General features: G+C 36.2%; 1 protein-coding gene across 1 annotated transcript; it reads right to left on the minus strand.

The window, feature by feature from the left end:
* Positions 1-20,252: 20,252 nt before the first annotated feature.
* LOC111891122 (uncharacterized) lies at positions 20,253-20,603 on the minus strand. Its single transcript, XM_023887206.1, has one exon. The coding sequence runs from the start codon at positions 20,601-20,603 to the stop codon at positions 20,253-20,255; it is 351 nt and encodes a 116-aa protein (XP_023742974.1).
* Between the last annotated feature and the right edge of the window lie 2,166 nt (positions 20,604-22,769).

Consider the following 22,769-nt stretch of genomic DNA (forward strand, 5'->3'; position numbering starts at 1 on the left):
AAACCCAGGGCGTCCTAGATAGACTGAAGGCCAGTGGGATGTACCAGTCAGGCCGAAGGCCCGAAGAACGTTCTAGATAAGTTGAAGGCCCGATCTGGCATAACAATCATGCTGAAGGTTCAGTGAGCATACTAGATAGACAGTAGGCCGGTGAGACATTCCATTCAGACTGAAGGCTTTGTATGCATGCTATTTATTGTATTATTTATGGTTTTGTGTTGTGTTGATACTTTGGGGGGAACACACTAAGCTTTGGGCTTACAGATTTAGATTATGTTTCAGGTACCTCAGAGGATCGCGGAAAGCGAAGGCGTGATTGTGCACTTCCTCATGTTATGTATTGTGATTTTGGGAAAAATCTGATGATAAACATGTTTTGAAAAACTATAATGTAAACAATTATGATTTTGGTTGGTTTGAAAAGTTTAAATTTTTATGAAATTTTATGAATGTTACATGATAATTAGGAGAGGTCCTTAGCGATGAATACATGCGATGATTAGGCGATGATAATTAGGAGAGGTCCTTAGCAATTAACATATGCGATGTAGGCGGTGAGCCCTAAGAGAGGTCCTTCGAAATGAATATAGAAGAAAATAGAGATGGGTAATTGGGTTAACTATTTGATAAATAAACATATTCATTATATTATTGGTCGTTATGTTCACCTTAGGTTTCTCAACCTGAACCACTCAGTTTCTTTGCATCATAGGTATTAATAAGAAGGTATTTGATGAGAGATAAAAGAAAACATAGGCCATTAGATATTGTAAGGTCAGTAATCAATACGTTTATGCTTATGTTTCTTGTATCATTTATAACATCCCAAGTTTTAATAGTCCCTGAAAAACAGTTCTTCGGAAATACTTTTTATGGTAAAAATTCAAACTTTATAAATAAACTCTGTTTTAAAATAATCATAAATGAAAAGGTCTTTTCTGACCGTGAAAAAAATAAGGATGTCACATAGATCCTTAGAGAAATTGTCACATCATGGAATTAGTTGGGTGTACAATCTTATGCTGCACTCTTTGGAGCATATGGTTGCCGGGAATGTGATATTCTTCAAGAATATAAACGTACCTCCAACAAAGTTACCAGCCATCATTATTGCTAATTCATACTCATGGTATAAATAACGGAGTAAAAATGGTTGTGGTAGTTGGGCTGAGTGGATTTGCTCACTTTTTTTCATTTATCTTTGTAATCTGTTTACTTTTCCTTCTGTTCCTTTCATTCCTATATGATACTATTGTACTTTGTCACGATTTAGTCACTTGCTAATCATCGACCTTTTAATGCTATTTGTTGTTTCCACAAAAAAGAAAAGATGAGTATTGGATACTCAATGCGTGTGATTTGGGGACATGAATTTTAAAAGTTATTTTCTTCGATTTTATGATTTGGAAATAGATATATTGGTTTTTATATTAAAGGTTGTTGAAGTTAGGGAGTTTGGTCTCTTTGTTTGTGTAGAGCACCTGTTGGGGAGCTAAAATAAGTTGATGGAATATTTTGAGGGCCATTATTGACTCTACTATTCTTTCTATTGTAGTTCGTATGAATCGAGTGTAAAGAATGCAATCAGAGTATGAATTGAATCAAGAACACAAAACATAAATATAATTTACTTGGCTCTTTATTGCTTTTAAAAGAGTACAAGATATGAAAGAGTAACGTGTTTCTAAGTTCACAAAAGTTAGTCTAACTCATATACTTACCCCTATTTATAGGAGTTAACAGAATCACAAAAAAATACATAAGGGATAAAACACTTAAGCTTCGAACTTCTAAAATGGACTTATAAAATACCTACATCGAATACATGAGTATAGACTTCGAAAGTAAACATGACAAAAGATGCTTCGACATCTCACAACACATTTCGAACTCTACATTCTCCTCCTTTGTGAAAGGTGTCGAATCTTATGTCATTAACATCTTCGTTGCTTGATGAAGTACTCTAAGAATCTCCGTTTACCAAATAATTGTCTTTCGAATCTCATCCTTATCACCAATTGTATTCCTTTTGCAATTGCTAAGACGAACAAGAAGACTCGTATACTATGTATTCATATATCTCTCCACATCTTCAACTTTGAACAAAAACTTTGTAATCTTTTGAGTCTTGTTCTTCCCAACAAATACAAATCCCAGAGGCTTAACACAAATTTCTCCATCTTCGAAATTCTTAAGACATACTCGACCTTTCAGCAATGATTGGTGCACTGTCACTTGTCTTCCTATTGCTAAAGCAAGCTCTACATCAATGAAAGCTAGAAATCATAGTAATTGTCTATGAACAAATTGATATGAGAAAACCCTATCAAGAAATCTTCTTTACTATTAACTTGAAGTTTCGACACATCAAAACTAATCAAGATCTTCAAAAGACAGATGAGATCACTAAGATTCATCAGAGGAAAATCTGCCACTAAGAAGTCACATGCAACGTTGTTAGTTCGAACCACATGATAACGAAGGTTCTTTAACAACCCTTCGAACAACTTATCCTTTGAAACACTCAGAAATTTAACAAATTTTACGAAGGACTATACTTCCTCCTCCTTCTTTCTAAGAACTACCTGAAATCTCCACTTTAGCCTCTTTTATTCTTCCTTGTCATCAAACTTATCCACCAATTGATATTGAGTTGAGATAAAAATCATATGATTCATGGGAAAATCCAGCTGATTGAAATCAGTATTTTCTATCCCATAAGTTTTCTTCATAATTTTCTCAAAATCATACATATTCCCAAGAGAAACAATTTATTCAATTGTTTCATAACAGTATTGATTGGTTGGATCTCCTTTATCAAGACCTGGAGGATCACCTTGTCTTTGTGTCCAGATGTTAATCTGTCTTTGTCTTTCAATTTCTTTCTCAAAATTTTTCTTTTTCCCCCCCTCTAAAATCTCTTTCACAATACCCTTTCCTCTCTCACCTTTAACTTGATTCGAAGGTGGTGGCTTTGAACTCGAACCCCTAACAGTAGAACCAATGACTATGCCTTTGGTTAATGGCTTAGAAGTCATTGTGGTTGAGGTTGTTGACATAGAAGTAGGAAGTGATGTTGAAATTTGCCTACTTATCACCTTCCCAACAACCTTTCCTTGATCAGGATCCTTCAATGAGCCAACCCCCTAATCTCCCCCTTACACCACTGGTCTGACAGGTGGGGTTTCCTTTGGCATAAAATTAACATGTTTTAAAAGAGGAGCAAGTTTGGCTTTCAAATTAATTTCTAAGAAAGAAAAAATTTGTGATAATTATTTTTGAGAAATAGAAGATTTAGGAGAAGTATCAACCTTCGAAATCGACTCCTTCAAACTCACCAAAAATTCTTCCAACTTGGCTAACACCTTCGAATCAGACTCTTTCTTGGAATCAACCTTAGTAGAAAGTAAATTGAACTAATCCATAACTTTTGTAACATCATCAAAAATTACATCAATCTTGGTTTGAAGAGTTGAATAATTCTGATCAAGTTTGGCAACCTCCTGTGACATTTTAGATTTGAGCTCTGGCACTTTAACATTGACAGACTCCTGAACCTTCTTCAATTCTTCAACAAAAAGAATATGCTTTTCTTTTGCTACATCACAAAGCTTCTTAACTTCAAACTCAAAATTGTTTGCATGGAGCTTCAAATGATCATCTTGTTGTCTTTCAATATTCCCCATGGCCAACTTCAACCTATGCTCCTGTGATTTGAGCATCATATCCACCTCAATCCCATAAATAGTATTTCGACCACAAGTATCAGCCTAAATCTGTAATAATGAATTCAACTTGTGATTTAAAATATTGAACTACTTTCTTGACATAAGCATATGATCGGGAATGTTGTCCTCCTCTGGATCGAACTGGATCTCAGCAAAAGAGACCATCACATCTACTTCATCAGGATTTTCTTTGGGAACTGACTTTTCACCCTCAGTTGATTGAGAAGAGAAAAGAGAAGTAATGGGTTGATTCATGATGTTGTTATAAGTAGGCGATATAGTTGAAGCGGGTAACGAAGTGGGAGTAGGTTTTATGAAATGGTGGTAAGGAAGTAGAAGTGTCGATGGGTGTAGTTTCGATTATGGATGACAAAGCAATGGAAATTGGAACTGATGACATTCTAATGGAAGGGTTACCTTGAGTTTCAAAATTTGACATCCCATCACCCTTGTTGACATTTGTGTCCATATTAGATATGTTCACAGGGATGCCTGAAGTTCGAACATCCTCCGAAACGGATTCAGCCATTGAAACTTCAGGTGGTATGACTATTGTCTGCTCATGGATGGAAGTAGTTGAATGATCCCCCAAAGTAGTGGTTGTGTCTGTATTTGATACATTCACAAAGCCACCTAGACTAGGGATGTCAAAAAGTCCCGTGGGACCCGGATCTCATGGGGGCCCCCTCCCGTTTGGGGGTATTTTTGAAAAAAATCGGGGACGGGAGCGGGTGCGGGGCATGGTTAACCCCCGCTTTACTTTCGGGGGTGGGGGCAGGGGTTGACAGTCCTGTCCCGAAACCCCCATGGGGGCTCCGTTAATAAATTATATATATTTACATATATTAATTATATAAATATAATAAACAATAGAATGATTTTTACGTACTAAAATTCAACCAAAACATGTTTTTAAGATGTTTGTATGTAAAATGTAAAATTATGCTATAAATAACTATTTGTTACCCAAAAAATAGTTTCTTTTACCTAAACAAGAACCGCTTTTAGCCCAAAAAAGGTAGCCCAAAATCAATTAGGGGCAGGGGAATGGGGGGAGGGGAACGGGAGAATTTTGGGGGCGGGGGCGGGGGCGGGGGATGCAATCCCCGTCCCGTTTGCCCCCGTTGACATCCCTAACCTAGACTTACAGTCACCTAGAAAGTCGGCTTGACTGGAGAGTCCTTATGAGGTGATGAAAAGCCAATATCTGTGTTGAGAATAGGAGATTGATCACTACCATCTTCGAAAATAGTCTCTAGAACAACCTTATCCAGAGGATCTTCCAACTGCTTCTTCTTCTTCTTCTTGATTTTCTTTACCATGGCATGTTCGCTTTGTTTCTTTGAAGCAGGAGAAACAGGAGCAGGAATTTCACGAATGATCATACTCCTTCAATTGAGATGAGGTTTGCGAATCTTCTTGAGTTTTGATACAAAATCCTCTTTTGGTGAAGAGAGAGGCTTCTCATGAACTTTTTCAGCAATAGGCCTTTTTGATGAATGACGAGGTCTGTGTGTTGGCTTCTTAGTTCTTTTAAGAACTCCTATTTTCGAAGGAACCACTTCCTTTTATGTTTTGTGAATAACAGGATCTTGAACGACATTTGTAACCTTCTTGTCCACTGTCACATGATAAGACATAGATTCTGCAACCTTCGTTGATTTCATTGACCCTTTACCATGTTTTGAAGTACCTTCGATTCCTTTAGGCAATAAAAACCCTATTTTCATATCAGGGTTGATTGTTGACAGATAAGCACCAAGAACTGGACTACTTGGATCCACCATCCGAAGCATTGCATCAGGAATTCATGCTACTAAAGGGAAAACCACTGGATCATCTTCAACACTTTTCGGATGTTGATAGAGTGTGAACTCTACTTTTGGAACATCAGATGGGATGAGAATTCCTTCTTTCTCATACAACTCTTGTAGAATTAAACTCCAATCTCTAGCACAAGAAACACCACTTGCAACATTGGTGTGTGAGATATAGGTTCCAAAATCCTCCTATAACTTTGTAACATAATCAAGGTTTAAATCATAGTATATGTAACGCCCGCAGATCCGGGTTAGTTAATTTAGAGGCAATAGGGGTCGAAAACGACTTTTCGACAAAAGATTATTTAGAATAAATAATCTTGAACAAGGTTTAGAATATGTCACAAGGTTTCTGTACATATAAAGAACACTGAAATCCGAGTTATAACGAAGAAGTTATGACCCGTCGAAGTTTAGCGTCGGAACCGGCACGACACCGGGAAGCGTAAATAGTAAATTTATGATAGAGCGAGATTTAGCCTTAGCGCTCTAAATGAAAGTCATATAGTATGTTAAACTAAGAACATTGATAAAAAGAACGCCCAAATCTGACTTCGTATGAGGAAGTTGTGATTTTTCGAAGTTTCGAATTAGCAGTGTACACCCCGAAATTCGAATATTAGATCGAGCGGTTTTTAGCCAACACGACCTGAACGAGAATCGAAGATCTCGATAAGAGTAGCGTAACGAGAAAAAGATGGGCTATTTTAGAATTTAACTCTAGAAATGCTACATGTTAAAGTGTGATTATATCACATTAGAACATGAAGGAATGCATAGACTATTTTAGAATTTAACTCTAAGAGACTTGAGTCTAAACGTGCATCACATGATGATAGGTCATTATTTGGAGTCTAACCTGAGGTAGAGAGCAGGTGCACGATCAAGTACTGATTACAGTCAATAAGTCTAAGAGATAGACTTGAAGGAATATAGAAGTTATAATTATTACCTGAGTAAAGGTCTAGATTCACCTTATTCGGTGTATAGATCAAGATGACAAGGACCCATAGCGGAAACGTGAACGCAAATGGAGATAGGAACCAACCCCCAGTGGTTCAGCAAATACTTGAGCCAGTCACGATGGCCGGAGTGCAAGCGATGATCCAGGCGACGTTATATCGTCAAATGGAGGAAACCAGACGTTTACTCCAGCAAAATCGAGAGGAAGAGACTATTCAGATCGAACAGCCCGAGTTGAACGAAGGGCAGACTGAGGAAGGAAACTACAGTGGGACTGTTGGTCAAGCCAACCCACCGATAGTTAGGCAAAACCACCAAGATGAAGGAAATGACGGACGTGGATGCAAATACAAGGATTTCATGGCGTCCAAACCATCGAGTCTATCTGGAAGCTCGACGCTGGTGGAAGTCATGAACTGGATCTCTGAGATGGAGACGATGTTTGAGAGTTGCGAGTGTAGCAACAGGCAAAAGACCGCTCTCGCTGTTCCTTTGTTGAAATCTGGAGTACTAAGCTGATGGAAGCTACTAGCCGATTCGATGCCCAAAGGAGAAGCGAGCAAGATGTCATGGGAGGATTTTCTGGTGTAGTTAAAAATGCAGTACTGCTCTGAGCAGGATCTTCTGGAGATCAACAACGAGTTTCAGAATCTAAAGAAGGGAAAGATGAGTGTCATCGAGTATGCTGCAAGTTTTACGGAGAAAATGAAGCTTGTTCCTTATCTAGTTCCAACTGAGCTCTCCAAGGTCAACAAGTTTGCCCATGGATTACCAGCAGACTTTGGACCAATGGTCAAGCAAGCAACCACTTTGAAAGGAGCCATCTAGGCAGCCAGGAATGTTAAGACCTAGATTAGGGAAAAAGGTCTGGAGAGAGCTGAAGTTGGCGAGAAAAGGAAGCATGAAGGATCTTCAAAATCCAACAAAGAAAAAAAATTCTGAAAGACTAAAGAAGGAGGAGGAGGTGAAACCAAGTGGTGCGAGAAGTGTAAAAAGAAGCACTTCGGGAAATGTGGCGAGGAGGTGACTTGCTACAAATGTGGAAAGACAGGGCATTACGCCATCAAGTGTGCGTCCAACAAGAAGGTGTGTTATGGATGTAACAAAGAAGGGCATATTTCTAGGGATTCTCCGGGGAAAAATAAAGCGGCAAGACCAGAAACGCCACCGAGGCCAAGGGAATTCCACATGATCCTCGACGAAGCAGAAAACCATGCAAGGAATCAAGGATGAGGACTTCATATCCGAAGATCAAGATATGCAGTAGCCATAGTATCATATGATGTAGCCCATTAGAGGCATAGTCTAGGGTGAACTTGAAAACCTATGTAATAGTTTCAAGAAATAATAAAATCTTCGTTTTGTTATCTGGTGTGTTAAATTGTTATGTGATTTTCTTGTATGATGACTTGGAAAACTGCGAGACGAAACTTGGGACAAGTATGAGTAGGTATGAATGGTAGTAGAGGCCTATACTACCGGAAGCACAGGACTCACACTTGGATCAGGGAAAGTCACAAGGTTACCAAGAAGCTAGTAATTGCTTTCGTTTTATTCAAGTATGTCGTTACCATTGTTTCGGTAATGACTAAGAAAATTGTTGTTATCCCGACCCTAGTGGTCATGTCACATTGAGTCCGACTACGATGAGTAGGTTACGTGGTTCAGAGAACCAAGTTTGATGTAGCGTCCGACTTTAACCAAACAATTGAAATCAAAGCGACCAATAGAAGTATCGCGCTCGATGCTAAAGAAGTTGGTAGCTAGAAATGCTACATGTTAAAGTGTGATTATATCACAGTAGAACATGAAGGAATGCATAGACTATTTTAGAATTTAACTCTAAGAGACTTGAGTCTAAACGTGCATCACATGATGATTCCAGGACGTAATCATTTTAAGGGGGAGATAATTGTAACGCCCGCAGATCCGGGTTAGTTAATTTAGAGGCAATAGGGGTCGAAAACGACTTTTCAACAAAAGATTATTTAGAATAAATAATCTTAACCAAGTCTTAGAATATGTCACAAGGTTTCCGTACATATAAAGAACGCCGAAATCCGAGTTATAACGAAGAAGTTATGACCCGTCGAAGTTTCGCGTCGGAACCGGCACGACACCGGGAAGCGTAAATAGTAAATTTATGATAGAGCGAGATTTAGCCTTAGCGCTCTAAATGAAAGTCATATAGTATGTTAAACTAAGAACATTGATAAAAAGAACGCCCAAATCTGACTTCGTATGACGAAGTTGTGATTTTTCGAAGTTTCGAATTAGCAGTGTACACCCCGAAATTCGAATATTAGATCGAGCGGTTTTTAGCCAACACGACCTGAACGAGAATCGAAGATCTCGTTAAGAGTAGCGTAACGAGAAAAAGATGGGCAAAAACGGACATCGGATGAAGAAGTTATGAGGATTTAACGGACCAATCCTATCCCGGCCTGTTAATAATATAAAATTTAAAATCGAGTCAAAATTAGCCGACAAAGTCGAAATGAAAGTTGTAGAGTACTTTCCCGCCTTCTTGTGGATATAAAGAACGTCAAAAAAGGAGCTCGTACCCGAAAGTTACGAATTTTTAAAGTTGGAAAGTGAAATTGCGAAGCTGATGCATGGACTGATGATGTGGCTTAATCCTGACCGTCGCTTGCTGATCATGGCTCGCTTCGGATGGCCAACACGTGGTCGTCGCATACGCCCCGCATCCGGAGTCAGTACGCCCCGCGTACCCTCGCCTTACCTCTTCCGATGTTGCAAGCCAGCTGGTGCTAAGCTGGCACCCTTATCCGAACTTACACCCAGCGTAAGGCTTCGGTACGCCCAATGTAAGTCCAAAGTCTGGGTTATAAATAGAAGGTCGAGGCTGTCATTCTTCTTCACTCCAAAACATCTTCTTTCTCTCACTAATTTCTCTCTCTACAACCCCAAACCCCCCTAAACCCTAGATAAACCCCTTAGCACCCGAGAGAAGCCCCGAGACTCCCAAAGTTCCGAGGAAAAGGAGTATTTTGGTTTCGAAACGCTGCTCCAATTAAGTTCCGGTTTTCGATAAAATTCACTGTAAGTGAGCTACGCTTTCGCAACTTTTAATATGGCTTTCAAATAATTATAGTAATGTTATTAGGTCCTTAAAATAATTGTTTGGGCTATTATTATGAGTTATATTGAGTGTTATTAACGCTTATATAATAATAATAATAGTCAGACTATTAATTTGTCGTGGTTATCGTTAGACTAAACCCTAGTGGTATTGGCACTAGGTTTTATCGAAGGAAATTGTTTTGAGAGTATCGAAGCGCTATCCGAGTGCTGAGTCACCACCTTTCAGGTGAGTGCATGGTCTCCTTCAACTTACACATAGATATGAAGTATTTACTACGTGCTATGTGTGCATATTGTCTGTTTACTTGCTGTCTATGCTCAGTGAAAGATTTTATACATGTTTTAAATGATTTAAACTATATATGTATTTTATATCTACGAAAATGTTGGGGTAAAACATGGGTAGATATAATAGATGAAATATGAGTTGGACGATGAGTTGAGAGGTGATATAGACTATGAGGTATGGGTGAGAGGTGTACGATGCGAGAAGCCTTTTTCCCAAATGATGTCCCTGTCATTCAACAGAGTATGGATGACAACCATGGACTATTCTAGACAGTCCAGTGGAACACTAGCAGGCTCGCAACCTGTAGGTGTTGTGAACGATGTGTTCACTCCATGTACTCTAAACCTTGGTGATCATGCAGACTTGATGCCTAGACCCTGGTGATCATGCAGACTTGGTGCCAAAACCCTGGCGACTATGCAGACTTAGTGCCTATTGTATAAATTTTGGCGACTATGCAGACTTAGTGCCTAAACCCCGGTGACGATGGACTTTGTGCTGATTCCTTAGGATGATCCTTAGGAATGTATGAACGAGGAATGGCTGATTCTTAGGGTAGATCCTTAAGAATAAAGAAGATAATGGCGATGGGTAATTGGGTTGATTGTTTGATTGTTTGAACATAATAATTATATTACTGTGGGTTGAAAACCCTATGTACTCACCACGTTTCCCAACCTGACCCACTCAGTTTATTTATATGACAGGTGTTGGTATGAAGTCACATTACATTGAGAGATTTAAGAGATGTAGATCACTAGTGTAAATAAATGTAAGTTCTGTTTATGCTTATGTTTCTGTATTAACGATGACATCCCAAACGTTTGAAAATGAATAAAATACGTTTCTTCGAAAATGTTTTAATAACGTATTTATCATGTTTTTCTGGGAACAAATTCCGCAACATTTTTATTAAAAGAAGTACTCTGATTTTTATAAAGCATAAACAAAAAAAAATCGTTCTTTTCTGGCCGTGAAAATGGGGATGTCACAGTATAACCCAACGATCAAAGCATATATCTCCAATTTGGATTTGTCAAGACTAGCACTTCGACCTGTGAGACAACGTAGAAAAATCCCAATTTTTTTTTTCTAGATACAGGGTAAAGAAGACTTCTTGAACTGACTGATTCCAGTGAGTGGGGGTTGATGACCCATTTCATTGAACATATGTATCACCTGTTCATTCGTCACTTCATAAAACGGACCAGTGTTTGGAAGTTTCATGATCTGTGCAAAGTGTTTCTTCGTGAGGGTATACTTCTTTTCATTCGTAAGTTAAAACGTCACGACTTTGGAGGTTTTATTGAACACAACAGTAGATCTGGCCAATGATAACCAAGTCATGGGCATTGAAAAAGAAGAAATAATGAGTGTTCATAGCACAGAGTGATTAAGAGTAACAATCAACTTTTGTAACTCTTCTGGGTACTTGGAAACATTTGGTTGAACTCAGTAATTAGAACTCTGAATCTTCAACAGGGGTGTAGATGTGGCTTCATCAGTAGTTTGTGATGGATCAACATTACCAGTTGGTGCCGCCATTGTTTGGGTTTTGGAGAATTGATTTGAAGTAATGAGTAGAAGAAAAGAAGATTTGGGGAAAAATTACATCAGATTGCGTAAAGGTTTAATTTTAGTTCACCAAATTCCTTTTATACTCGATGTAGAATATTGAATTTGAAACGACCTCCAACGAAAATCTACCACATGGTGCCTTGGATAGTGGTTCATTTGCCGTAAAAGTCACCACGCATAAAAAGTAATGAGCACTTTTTCCTGGAAAAACGTGAAGAACCAAACCATCACATCCATCAAATTGTTCATTTTCCCCAAGAGGATAAGAACAGTCACTGTGCCTTCTTTTCAAGACTGGGCTCATTCGCTTTTGGGATGAAAAATGAAATCATTGCCAGACTTGTGAAATCTAGGTTTGAATTTGTATTACCAAGGCCTCGAGGATTTCTGTGCAAATGTTGGAATCTAGGTAAAAAAATGCGTACAGTGTGAGTTCAATGATCACTTCATTCAATATCAAGAGAGATATCAAACTGCTTGTGTGGTATCCCGTGAAATATAATCGAATACTCGTAAAGGAGTATCGATGGACTTCTTTTATTTAGGCTTTGAAGGTAGGCTTAAATTTGTTCATAATCACAACTTAACATAAGTGTGAGTTCAATGATCAAAATTACATGTATTGCCAATGTAGTCAGGGACAAGCCGAGGTAAGATAAAATTATAAAGTGACAAAGATACGAACTGATATTCCGACGGAAATCATATTAAAAAGAATAAAAAAATAAGTATTGGATCATGTTGGGCAAAAAAGTATTTGTTAAAGAACATTTTATCAAGATCACGCAAAGTAAGAGGAATATAATTTTGAGTATCGAAGAAATGTACTGAAACAAATGTTTCATGAAAATCTTGAACTTAAAGTTCAACGTCAATTCCTTTATGAGTTGGGAATGTTGCGTTTCACCATCATCACGGACTCGTGAATCAGGAACATGAACATAGACTTGTGTGGTATCTACATTTTGATTGGTTTCTACCAGAGATGTAGAGGATACGCAAGTGAAGTGTGTGAATAGTGAAGAACTAAGTTGGTGAAAAAGATTGGTTAAGAAACATAGTGTACCTCTGCGAATGATATGGACATAGCAGAAATCTCTTAACTCAAGATGAGAAGAGAATGGTAGCTCGTTGACTAATGTGAATATAGCCTGATTGGGAAGGAAACCTTGTAATGAGTGACCCATTAAGGCTTGGAAATACATTATGTCTATGAGGATTACGTCGACATACAACAACATGCTTCCACGGACACCTAACTAATGCAAAGATTCAAAATTATACCTTTCCCCCAGTCACGAAGCAATGTCCACCATAGTACATCGGTTAAGAACTACACGGTAAATTGTTTAACACACAAAAGAAAACAAAAATATTTTGGATTTTTGTTTTGAAAAATGAAAAAACAAAATTAAGAAAATATTTTTGGAATTTTTGTTTTTGAATTAAAAAGACAATAATAAAAAATCGTTTTGGAAATTTTGTTTTTGAATTAAAAAGACAAAAATAAGAAAATCTTTTTGGAATTTTTGTTTGAGGAAAACAAAAGTAAAAACACTAAAATGTTACCAGACATTCGAAGTGAAAAGTATCGACGTCCAAACATGATACTTCGAAACAACAAGTCTTTTCAGACAACAAGGCAGGATCTGGCTTTTTAGACAACGAAGGGAGTCAAACGTTGAATTAATAGTGAACAATAACTTCTGAATCCCTCAGCGGTGTTTCGACTCCTCGTTATTTCACTATGAAGACAAGCTTAGAATAGCAGTTGCATCAAGCATTCCTAATCCAGACAAGATCCTTAGAAAAGATTTGTCATCCAAAGGCTTTGTAAAAACATCAGTAAGTTGATCCGTTGTTTTCACAAAGTGAACCTCTATATTTCCATCCTCGACATGATCCTTGATGAAATGATAGCGAAGTGCTATATGCTTGGTCTTTGAATGTTGCTCCGGATTATGACAGATGCATATTGCACTTTATGAATCACAATACAAAGATATCCTTTTCATGTTGATTGCATCATCATGAAGTTGACTTTGTATCCATTTGACCTGAGAAGTGCAAGCTGCAACAACAACATATTCTGCTTCTACTGTGGAAATCGAAACACAAGTTTGTTTCTTTGATTGCCAGCTAACAAGCTTCCTGTCCAAAAGTTGACATCAACCAGAAGTGATTTTTCTGTCGAGTTGACACCCACCAAGATCTACATCGGAAAACACCTTAACAAAGAAACCTATCTTTGAAGGGTACCATAAAACCAAAGACATTATCCCTTTGTGATATTGAAAGATATTATTTACGGCTGTTAGATGGGGTTCCCTGGGATTCAACCGATAACTGGTGCAATTGCAAACAACGAATATAATGTCAGGTCTATAAGAAGTTAAGTATAGTAATGATGCAATCATGTTTCAGTACAACATAATATCGACAACAAGCTTGTCCAACGAAGATCCTAAGCGTGTGCCGACAACCATTGGTACTCGTAATTTCAAAGTATTTGTCATTCTAGACTTCTCAAGAAGATTGCGAGAATACTTCTCTTGATTTCTGAAAATTCATTCTCTGCTTTGACGAATATTCAGTCCTATACAATTATTGATCTTACCCATCATAGTCATCTCAAATTGACTTTTCATCATATGCTTAAATTTTCTAGACAATGAAGGGTCAGTCGAACAAAAAATAATATAATCTACATAATTTTGAATGAGTATCAAGCGATCCCTCCACTTTCTTTCGAAATAAAGTGGGATCAACAGATTCTTGTTTAAATTTCGAGAGTTTCAAGAAATTGGTAAGAGTTGCATACCAGGCTCGAGGTGCTTATTTTAATCCATAAACTGCTTTATTGAGAATATAGCAATGATTCAGGTATTTTTCATTTACAAAACCTGATGGTTGTTCGACATACACAGTCTCTTCTAATACGCCATCGAGAAAAGCGCACTTGATATCCATCTAATAAACATAGAAGTCTTTGTGTGTTGCATAAGCAAGAAATATTCAAACAACCTCGAGTCTCGCGATAAGGGAAAAGGTTTCATCATAGTCAATACCTTCTTGTTGTGAATACCCCTTAACAACCAACCTTGCTTTGTTCCAAATCACATTCCTTCTTTGTCAGTTTTATTTTTAAATATCCATTTTAAGCCTATGACTGATATATCATCAAGTTTTGGAACAAGTCTCCAAACCTTGTTTCTTCGAATTCAGCAAGTTCAGATGGAAATAACCCAACCATGATCTTCCAAAGCAGCCTTTACTGATTTCGGTTCTATTTTGAAATAAAAACATTAAAAATGCAATATTTTTGAGGCACATTTAATACCTCATTTTTAGCACGAATCTGGGCTCTTGTCAAAACTCAAGCTTGAGGATCACCTAGAACTTTTTCTTTTGGATGATTTCGTGTCCATCTATCCACTGGTGGATATGTAGGATCGAAATCCAAAGGTGCATCTTCAAAAAATTCATCCATTTCAGAACCTTCACCTGTATTAGACACACAATCAGTTACATCATGAAAAACATCACTTTGTCCATTTGAATTAATAGGTATAAATCCATTTTTCTCCCCCTCGACAATTGGATTGAAATTGTGATGCTCCCCCTCGACATCAGCATTCGAATATCCATGCTCCACCTCGACATTAACATTTGAATGTCTATTCTCCCCCTTAGAAGTAGAATTCAAGTGTTCCTCTCCAATTGATCACCTTGCAACATTGGGTGACTTTCGACATGTATTAGATAGTTTGTTGTTGAATGTGAAACATCATCCTCTCGAGTTATCGTCGAATCATCTGAATGTTTCGATTCTTTAGAAATCTTATTATCATTAGCATGAAGTTCTGCATCTGTTTTCTTGTCATGAGCACCAAAAATTAAGTCATAATCAAAATTGACAGAATTAGCATATTTTGACTCGTCATTTGTTTCTGTGATGATTAGCTTCTGTTCAAAAGTCTTTTCGACACGTTTGACATAGTAATCATGAAAGTTAGATTGAAAGTTTATTCAATCTTTCTTGTCCGCTTATTCAACACCCGATATGCAACTGATTTATGTGAATACCCCAAAAATATCCCTTCATCATCTTTGGACTGAAATTTCGAAAGGTTATCTTTGAGATTCATTATAAAGCATATGCAACCAAAAACTTGGAAAAATTTCACATTTGGCTTTTTATTGTTAAAGATTACATATGGTGTGATATTAAAATGATGATGAATAAATGATCGGTTTTGAGTGAAACATGCTGTCGAAAACTGCTTCTGCCCATAGATATTGTGGTAGATTTGCATAGGTAAGCATGGTCACTTTGTTGAGGTATGTAAGGAGATGAGAAATAGTGCGTAATCCCTAGATCATCCAAAAATGAATCAAGAATGTGATTCTTGAATTCAGAGCCATTATCACTGTTGATCTTTCTGACTTTCTTTCTTAAACTGAGTTCAATGTGCTTGATGAAATCAATAATTACTTAAGCAGTTTCTGACTTCTAAAGAAGAAAGTAAACCTAAGTAAACCATGAAAAATCGTTGATGATGACCAAGATTTACCTCTTCTTGTTGAGAGTCTCAACGGTCTCAGGTCCACAAAGACTAATGTGAAGAAGTTCTAGAGGTTCAATGATCTTCAAATCAATGACTATTGGATGACCTTCATAGTGTTGCTTCCCCTATTCACATGCTGCACATAACGAATAATTATCAAATTTTAAAACATATAAGCCTCGAACAAGACCATTTCCCACCAATTTGTTCAGATTTTTGAAATTCAGGTGAGATAGTCTACGATGCCACAACCAGCTCAAATCAGACGATGCCTTAGATAGTAAGCAAACAGAAGGTACACCAATGATTGGCTTGATATCGAGAGTAAACATATCACCTTTCCACTTAGACTTGAGTAAAACCTCTTTGGTTTCTATGTTCAAAATGACACTACCTTCCTCGTCGAAGACCACTTGATTACAAGTGCCTACAACAAGTTGTGAAACACTAACCAAGTTGTGTTTAAGACCTTCGACGTATGCCACTTGATTGACTGTAAACTTCCCATTTGTAACTTTCCCATAGCCTTTAACCTTGCATTTTTTATTATTTCCGAATTTCACAACTCCAACATTTTCCAAACTTCTATAATCTCACAAATTTTCCTTCCGACCAGTCATGTGACGTGAGCAACCACTGTCAATGTAACAATGTTCATCATATTGCTCGTCACACAATACCTGCGAATAATGAAAACATTTAGGTCCCCAGGCTTTTTGGGTCCTTGGTGATTAGAGTGAAGTGCCTTATGAAATGAAGAACCTAACACCCAATTTTGAACCTTAAATTTCAAACTATCGATCAAGTCGACTTCTATAGACTTAGGTATCAAAATAAAATCATTCATTGGTCTAGCTTCAATACTAACTTTCCCTTTTTCATTAGCAGTTCATTTTGCCTCAACTTTTTTTTGGGAACAACCTTCCATTTTCGGATAGAAGGATTTGATTCCATTGACAAAGAACTCCCAGTTGATGACTCATTCAAGTAGATTTCATAAGCATACCTGATTTCTTCTTTAGAAAACTTACCGGATTGATAAGCATTTCCTTTTTCTTCGAGCCAAAGATTGATATTCTTCGTGTCAGTTTTCCCTTTTAAAAATGAAGCTTTGACTTGCTGCTTCGAACCAAGATTGTAAAAGTGAGGTTCTTTTGGTTTAAATGGTTTGTTTCTCTTGCCTTTGACATCTAGCTTTTCCAAATCTCGTTTTGGAAATAATAGTTTTGCATGAGTTTGATAACGGTTTTGAAAGAGTATGTTATAGCTTACAGATGTTCGATTACAAACTTGTTGTCCATTCGATAATCGTCTTTGATTTTGAAATTGATGAAAATGTCTTTCTTCATTTTGTTGAAAACGATTTCTATGAAAATTGTTTTGTGAAAACCTTACATTTTGAAGATTAGGAACAAAAAATTCCTTTGTTGTTGGTTTTGAACAAAATTCTCATTTCTTGGTTTTTGGACATTTGGTTTTCGAATTAGTGTTTGAACTTTTGAATGAATTTTTGAAAAATCATTTTGTTTCTGAGCGGGTTTGTTCTGAGCAAAAGGCTTATTTTGTGAAAAAGTCTGAACTTGTTCAGTCATTTTCTGGTCAGACGATTTTTGTGAAATATCTTTTTGTTTCTTAAACGACTTAATATTTTTCCAATAAACCTTGTTTCGTGCTTTTAACATCGAAATGCCTTCTTCTTTTGAAACTTTTTGAATTTTATCATTGAAAACTTGTGCTTTAGCCTTTTGATTTCGAGAAACTGGTTGATTTGTTTGTTTGTCATCATTTTCTTTTTCTGTCTTTATTTTCCAAGTTTGTTTTGGTTTTTTCTTTTGAAAAGTGGATAAGTTCTTGTTAAGAGTATTTTCAACCGTGCTTTGGCTTGAGAAAAACCCTTCTTTCAAAACTCCTTTGTTATCGTCAAGAATAATTTTGTTAATTTTAGGATTCACTTTGTCTCCATTTCCTGTAGTGACAAACACCTAACTGGGAAACACCACATCATCGATGCATTTGAAATTTGATAAACAAATGAGTTCGATTCGAGATAATGAGGACCTTTTTCCTTCATCACTTTTTTCGAATTTCTCTGGTTCTCATAAACTTGACCGACATGACCTCTGGGAATAGTTGTTTCTATTGGAACATCTTCTTCATCATTATCACTATCAGTTTGACTATCTTCAACAATCACACGATCATAGTCATGAACTTTTAATGTTGAGGGTTGGTCAGTGTTAGACTTTTCCAACGAATCATTACAAATTTCTTTACCCTTAGTCATTGATGTGACATTAATGACAGAGTAACTGTGAACAATCAATAACTTCCTCCTCCTCAATTTCACTGATATTGTCAGATTCGTCTTTGATATTAGCAAAATTGTGTTGAGAGTCAGATGTCAAATTCTCAGTCTTTTTCAAAAAAAAAATATTTTTTCGGTTTTGGTGAAGGTCATATTCACAATATGTACCAAATTATTAGTATCTAAACATTCGTCTATTTTAACAATACCATATGCATAAGAATCATTTGGAACTTTGTCAAATTCAGAAATCTTTTCTCACAATCATAGGATGTTGAATCTATTTTATCCATTTCGAATACCAAGAAGGGCATTAGTTTCCTATGTTGTTCCTTACTAATGTCAGAGGAGTGATGTAAATCTATTATTTTAGCATACAATCTCTTAGCTGAATTGCAGTAAATGTCACATTGTTTCATCAAAATACAATTATTTGTTCTAACATGATCCCTATCAATAGTAACATTTTTCAATATCAACTCAAGATTTTCTACTCTACTCCTCTTTGACTCCAATTGTTTTTGTGTTTCTATCACTAAGGATTTCGATTTTTCAGCATCACTACTAACAGAAATAAGCACGTCATTAACATATGAAATAGTATCATCAAAATCAGATAAAACATTATCATATGAACTAAGAGGAATATCAAAGGATTCGAGAAGAGAACGTACCTTCGAAGTCATCAGATATTTTTCTGCTCCAGTAGAAACAATACACTTCCCAGTCACCTTCTCCTCATCCTGACTTCTCTCTTCATACCTCGCATACATTGCTCCATATGTGAGATTTTTCATCTCTTTGTCATCTGATCCAGATGACCAAATTTGATAACCACTTCCCTTTGCTACAAGGGACATCCCCTTCATCCTTGTTCTCACTTCCTCCAACCTTTCAACATAATAGGCTTAATCCTTCACTTTATCCTTCTTCTACTCTCTTTTCCTCAACATGCAGTCAACTGCCAAATGGTTCGCACCATTGCAGTAGTTGCCATAAAAGCAGAGTCTCCTTTTAACTTATTCTCCACCTTTTCACCAGTAACCTTAATCTCTTTCTTCTCAACCTTCGACCCTATTGGAATAGTGTCCAAGGTCATTAACTATTCGTAATATTTCTAATAATAACAGGTCCTTTTGGGTTGCCCTCAAGACCCAAATTGAGTTGAATAAATAAAGGAGAGATGGGTTTATTAATTATTATGGTTAATAATTAATTAGAAACTAATTGGCAATATATTTTAGAAATATATTTTAGGAATTAATTAGCAGTTTAATGTTTTCTTCTTTGTTTTTATGTTTTCTAGGGCTGATGTAATTAGCATGAAGCCATAGATCCATAGGATGCATGTACACTTAGGTATATCGTAGTTTCGATTCTTTCGCTGCCTAGTTTAGAGTGTATTTGATGCATAGAAAATCCAATAGACTCTTCTCTAACATTCTTCCCAGATGATGAGTTTCCCCTAAGATCGTTGTTTCCTTGAACTTCGGATTGAAGGGCTTCTTAAAGAACTTCTTAACTTTTTTGTCAGAATAATATGCCACAACTTCATATTCTGAATTCATGAGAAAACCTACATCACCAAAACCATCAATCTCAGCAGATTCGACTTCAGACTCTTTTCCTGAAACCTTCAAAATCAATGCACGAGAACCTCCCAAATTCATTTTTTCCTTCTTTAGCTATTTCGTTGATCTCACTTTCATGAGCCTTTACAACATTATAAAAATCTCCTAGCGAATAGTTATCGAAGCTCTATTGTGTCTTGATCATCAAAGTAATGCTTCTCCATTTCTTTCGAAGTCCCATTACGAAGGTGAGATTGTACTCAAGAGTAGACCGATTGACTCCATATCGATTACACTTGAAGTTCAACTCGTTAAGACGATCATATTAGAGTTCGATAGTCTCATTCTCTTTCTGCTTGAATTCTCCTAATTCGAGCAAGCATTGCTTCACTGAGCTCTTTCTAGTCTTCTCACTTCCCTGATACTTCTCTTTCAATGTATCCCATATGTCCTTTGTTGTTTTGCAACCACGTACATAATTGTAAACCATCGGTTGAAGAGCACCACGTAGTTCACACAAGCATTTCTTATCATTTGCCTTTTGTTTGTCAGCTTGCAGAACAACATCAGTACATGAACTAGCAGTTCCAACCTGTTCTAGCGTCCCTGGACGATAGTCTCCACCTGTTAGACAGCACCACAGATCTTCATTGATCCCATTGAGATAATCTTCCATCCTATCCGCTCATTGCTCGTAATATTCAGGAATCAGCATCGACATTTCGGTTAAGAACCGAGAAGATGAGAGAAATCATTGTATTCATGTTGAAGTTCGCCATTAATGTACAAACAAAAATGATGAAAAACTTTAGACAGAAGAATCTGATGAATTAATCTTTCAGAAAACAGTCAATGAGCATTCGATTTATCAAAAGAAACGTTGAATCGAATCAAAACAGTTGATCAAAAAAGATTTTCTAGATCAAAAGTGCGGAATATTTCTGAATCGAGAATAACGATTCAAAACTTTTGAAAACACGAGAAAATCAGAAATCAACTGAGAGAATCCCGATCTGATACGAAATGTAGTTCGTATGAATCAAATGTAAAGAATGAAATCAGAGTATGAATTAAATCAAGAACACAAAACATAAATATAATCTGTTTGGCTCTTTATTGCTTCTGAAAGAGTTAAGTGTTTCTAAGTTCACAAAAGTTACACTAACTCATATACTTACCCCTATTTATGGGAGTTAACAGAAGCACAAAAAATACATAAGGGTTAAAACGCTTAAGCTTCAAACTTCTAAAATGCCCTTATGAAATACGTACATCGAATACGTGAATTTAGACTTCGAAACTAAACATGACAAAAAACGTTTGGACATCTCACAACACATTTGGAACTCTACGTCTGTTCAAAAAGATAATTAGGAGTTGGAGCCAACATGAGATTGCTCAGTTTCTTCCATGAAACGATTCGTTCATAATGAGACTAGTTGGTTACTAATGTCTTCACTAAGTAGAACATTCTTGGGCCACTTATAGTAATATTTTGATTTGGAAAGTCACTTGCCACAAATGTTTACTAGATATAATTTACAAGGAAGAAGTGTGGACGTTGATTATCTTTTATGCATGTCATGTGATTTGGATGTGAAAGTAAATACCATATATTCTTCCATTGGTCTTCTGTAAACGACATATGGAAATATATTATGTTGTGGTGGGGCATTGATAACCCGAATTTCATTGGATTATCCTATTTACATTCATGGTTAGACAATTAGAGCATTAGTATCATTTCTAGAATAGGTTTGGAGGTAGTGATTCTCATGGCTAGTTGGTGTATTTGGAGATTCCGGGATGCTACTTTGTCCCAACCTACTAAAGAACACGAATTTCTATTGGAGACAGTTGTAATGCAATCGTCTTACTTGATTTACAATAAGAGTAAAAAAATTAAAGCCTATTGAGTTGAGTAGTTTCAAAACCAAATCAACCATTAGCTTTGTCGTTTTTGTAATGTTTTTTTCTAACATCTTCCAATATTTAAACCTAAGGACTTGGAAACCAAGCATCCATATAACTAACAAAGATGCATAATTCAACTCACACTTCAACAGTTTTACATGTCTAAATTGATTTCTATCCATGGTCCATTTTAACTAATAATCAAATATGCTATTTACTGAAAATATTACTAATCTAAACTAAAAACACGATCTAACTTTTTTAGACTAATAATCAATTACCTGTAACATCCTATTTACTAGTATAGGTAGGACTAATGTCATAAAAACCTTCAAGTTTTCAGGGTTCTGTCGGTTTTGCTAAAAGTTGAATTTTATGTCCGTTTTTACCCTAACATTTTCTAAAAAATGTTTCGTTTTACCCTTTTACTGGTGATAACAGGTTACCATTATATTAACTTCGCAAAAAATAAAAAAATAAAAAAATAAAAAAAACCCTTAAATTTATAGTTTTTTTTTTTTTTATGTTTTTACACTGAAGTTTATAAATTTTTTTACACTTTTACCCTATGTATTTTTTTCATATTATACGTATTCAAGCAGAAAAATCATATTTATATACGAAAAAAATTTAATTAAATATTGTATTTACATTTTTTAATGTTATTTCTTTATATATATATATATATATATATATATATATATATATATATATATATGTGTGTGTGTGTGTGTGTGGGGGGGGGGGGGGTGTCAGATAAACCATTTAAGATGTAAAAAAACAAATTAATATGTTTTAGAACTACAAATACGTATTTTTATGTATTTAAAAAAAATATACATATCAATAAATAAAACTTAGTCATTCATAAACATGTTTATATAAAAATATACATATATTTTTAGAAGTGTAAATATGTATTTTGATA

Source organism: Lactuca sativa, chromosome 3 (genome assembly GCF_002870075.4).
Source record: "Lactuca sativa cultivar Salinas chromosome 3, Lsat_Salinas_v11, whole genome shotgun sequence".
NCBI classification, from domain to species: Eukaryota; Viridiplantae; Streptophyta; class Magnoliopsida; order Asterales; family Asteraceae; genus Lactuca; species Lactuca sativa.

Bases quoted from the DNA above. Each gene is read 5' to 3' on its own strand.
- LOC111891122 (XM_023887206.1), bottom strand. From the start codon at position 20,603: ATGGAAGATTATCTCAATGGGATCAATGAAGATCTGTGGTGCTGTCTA.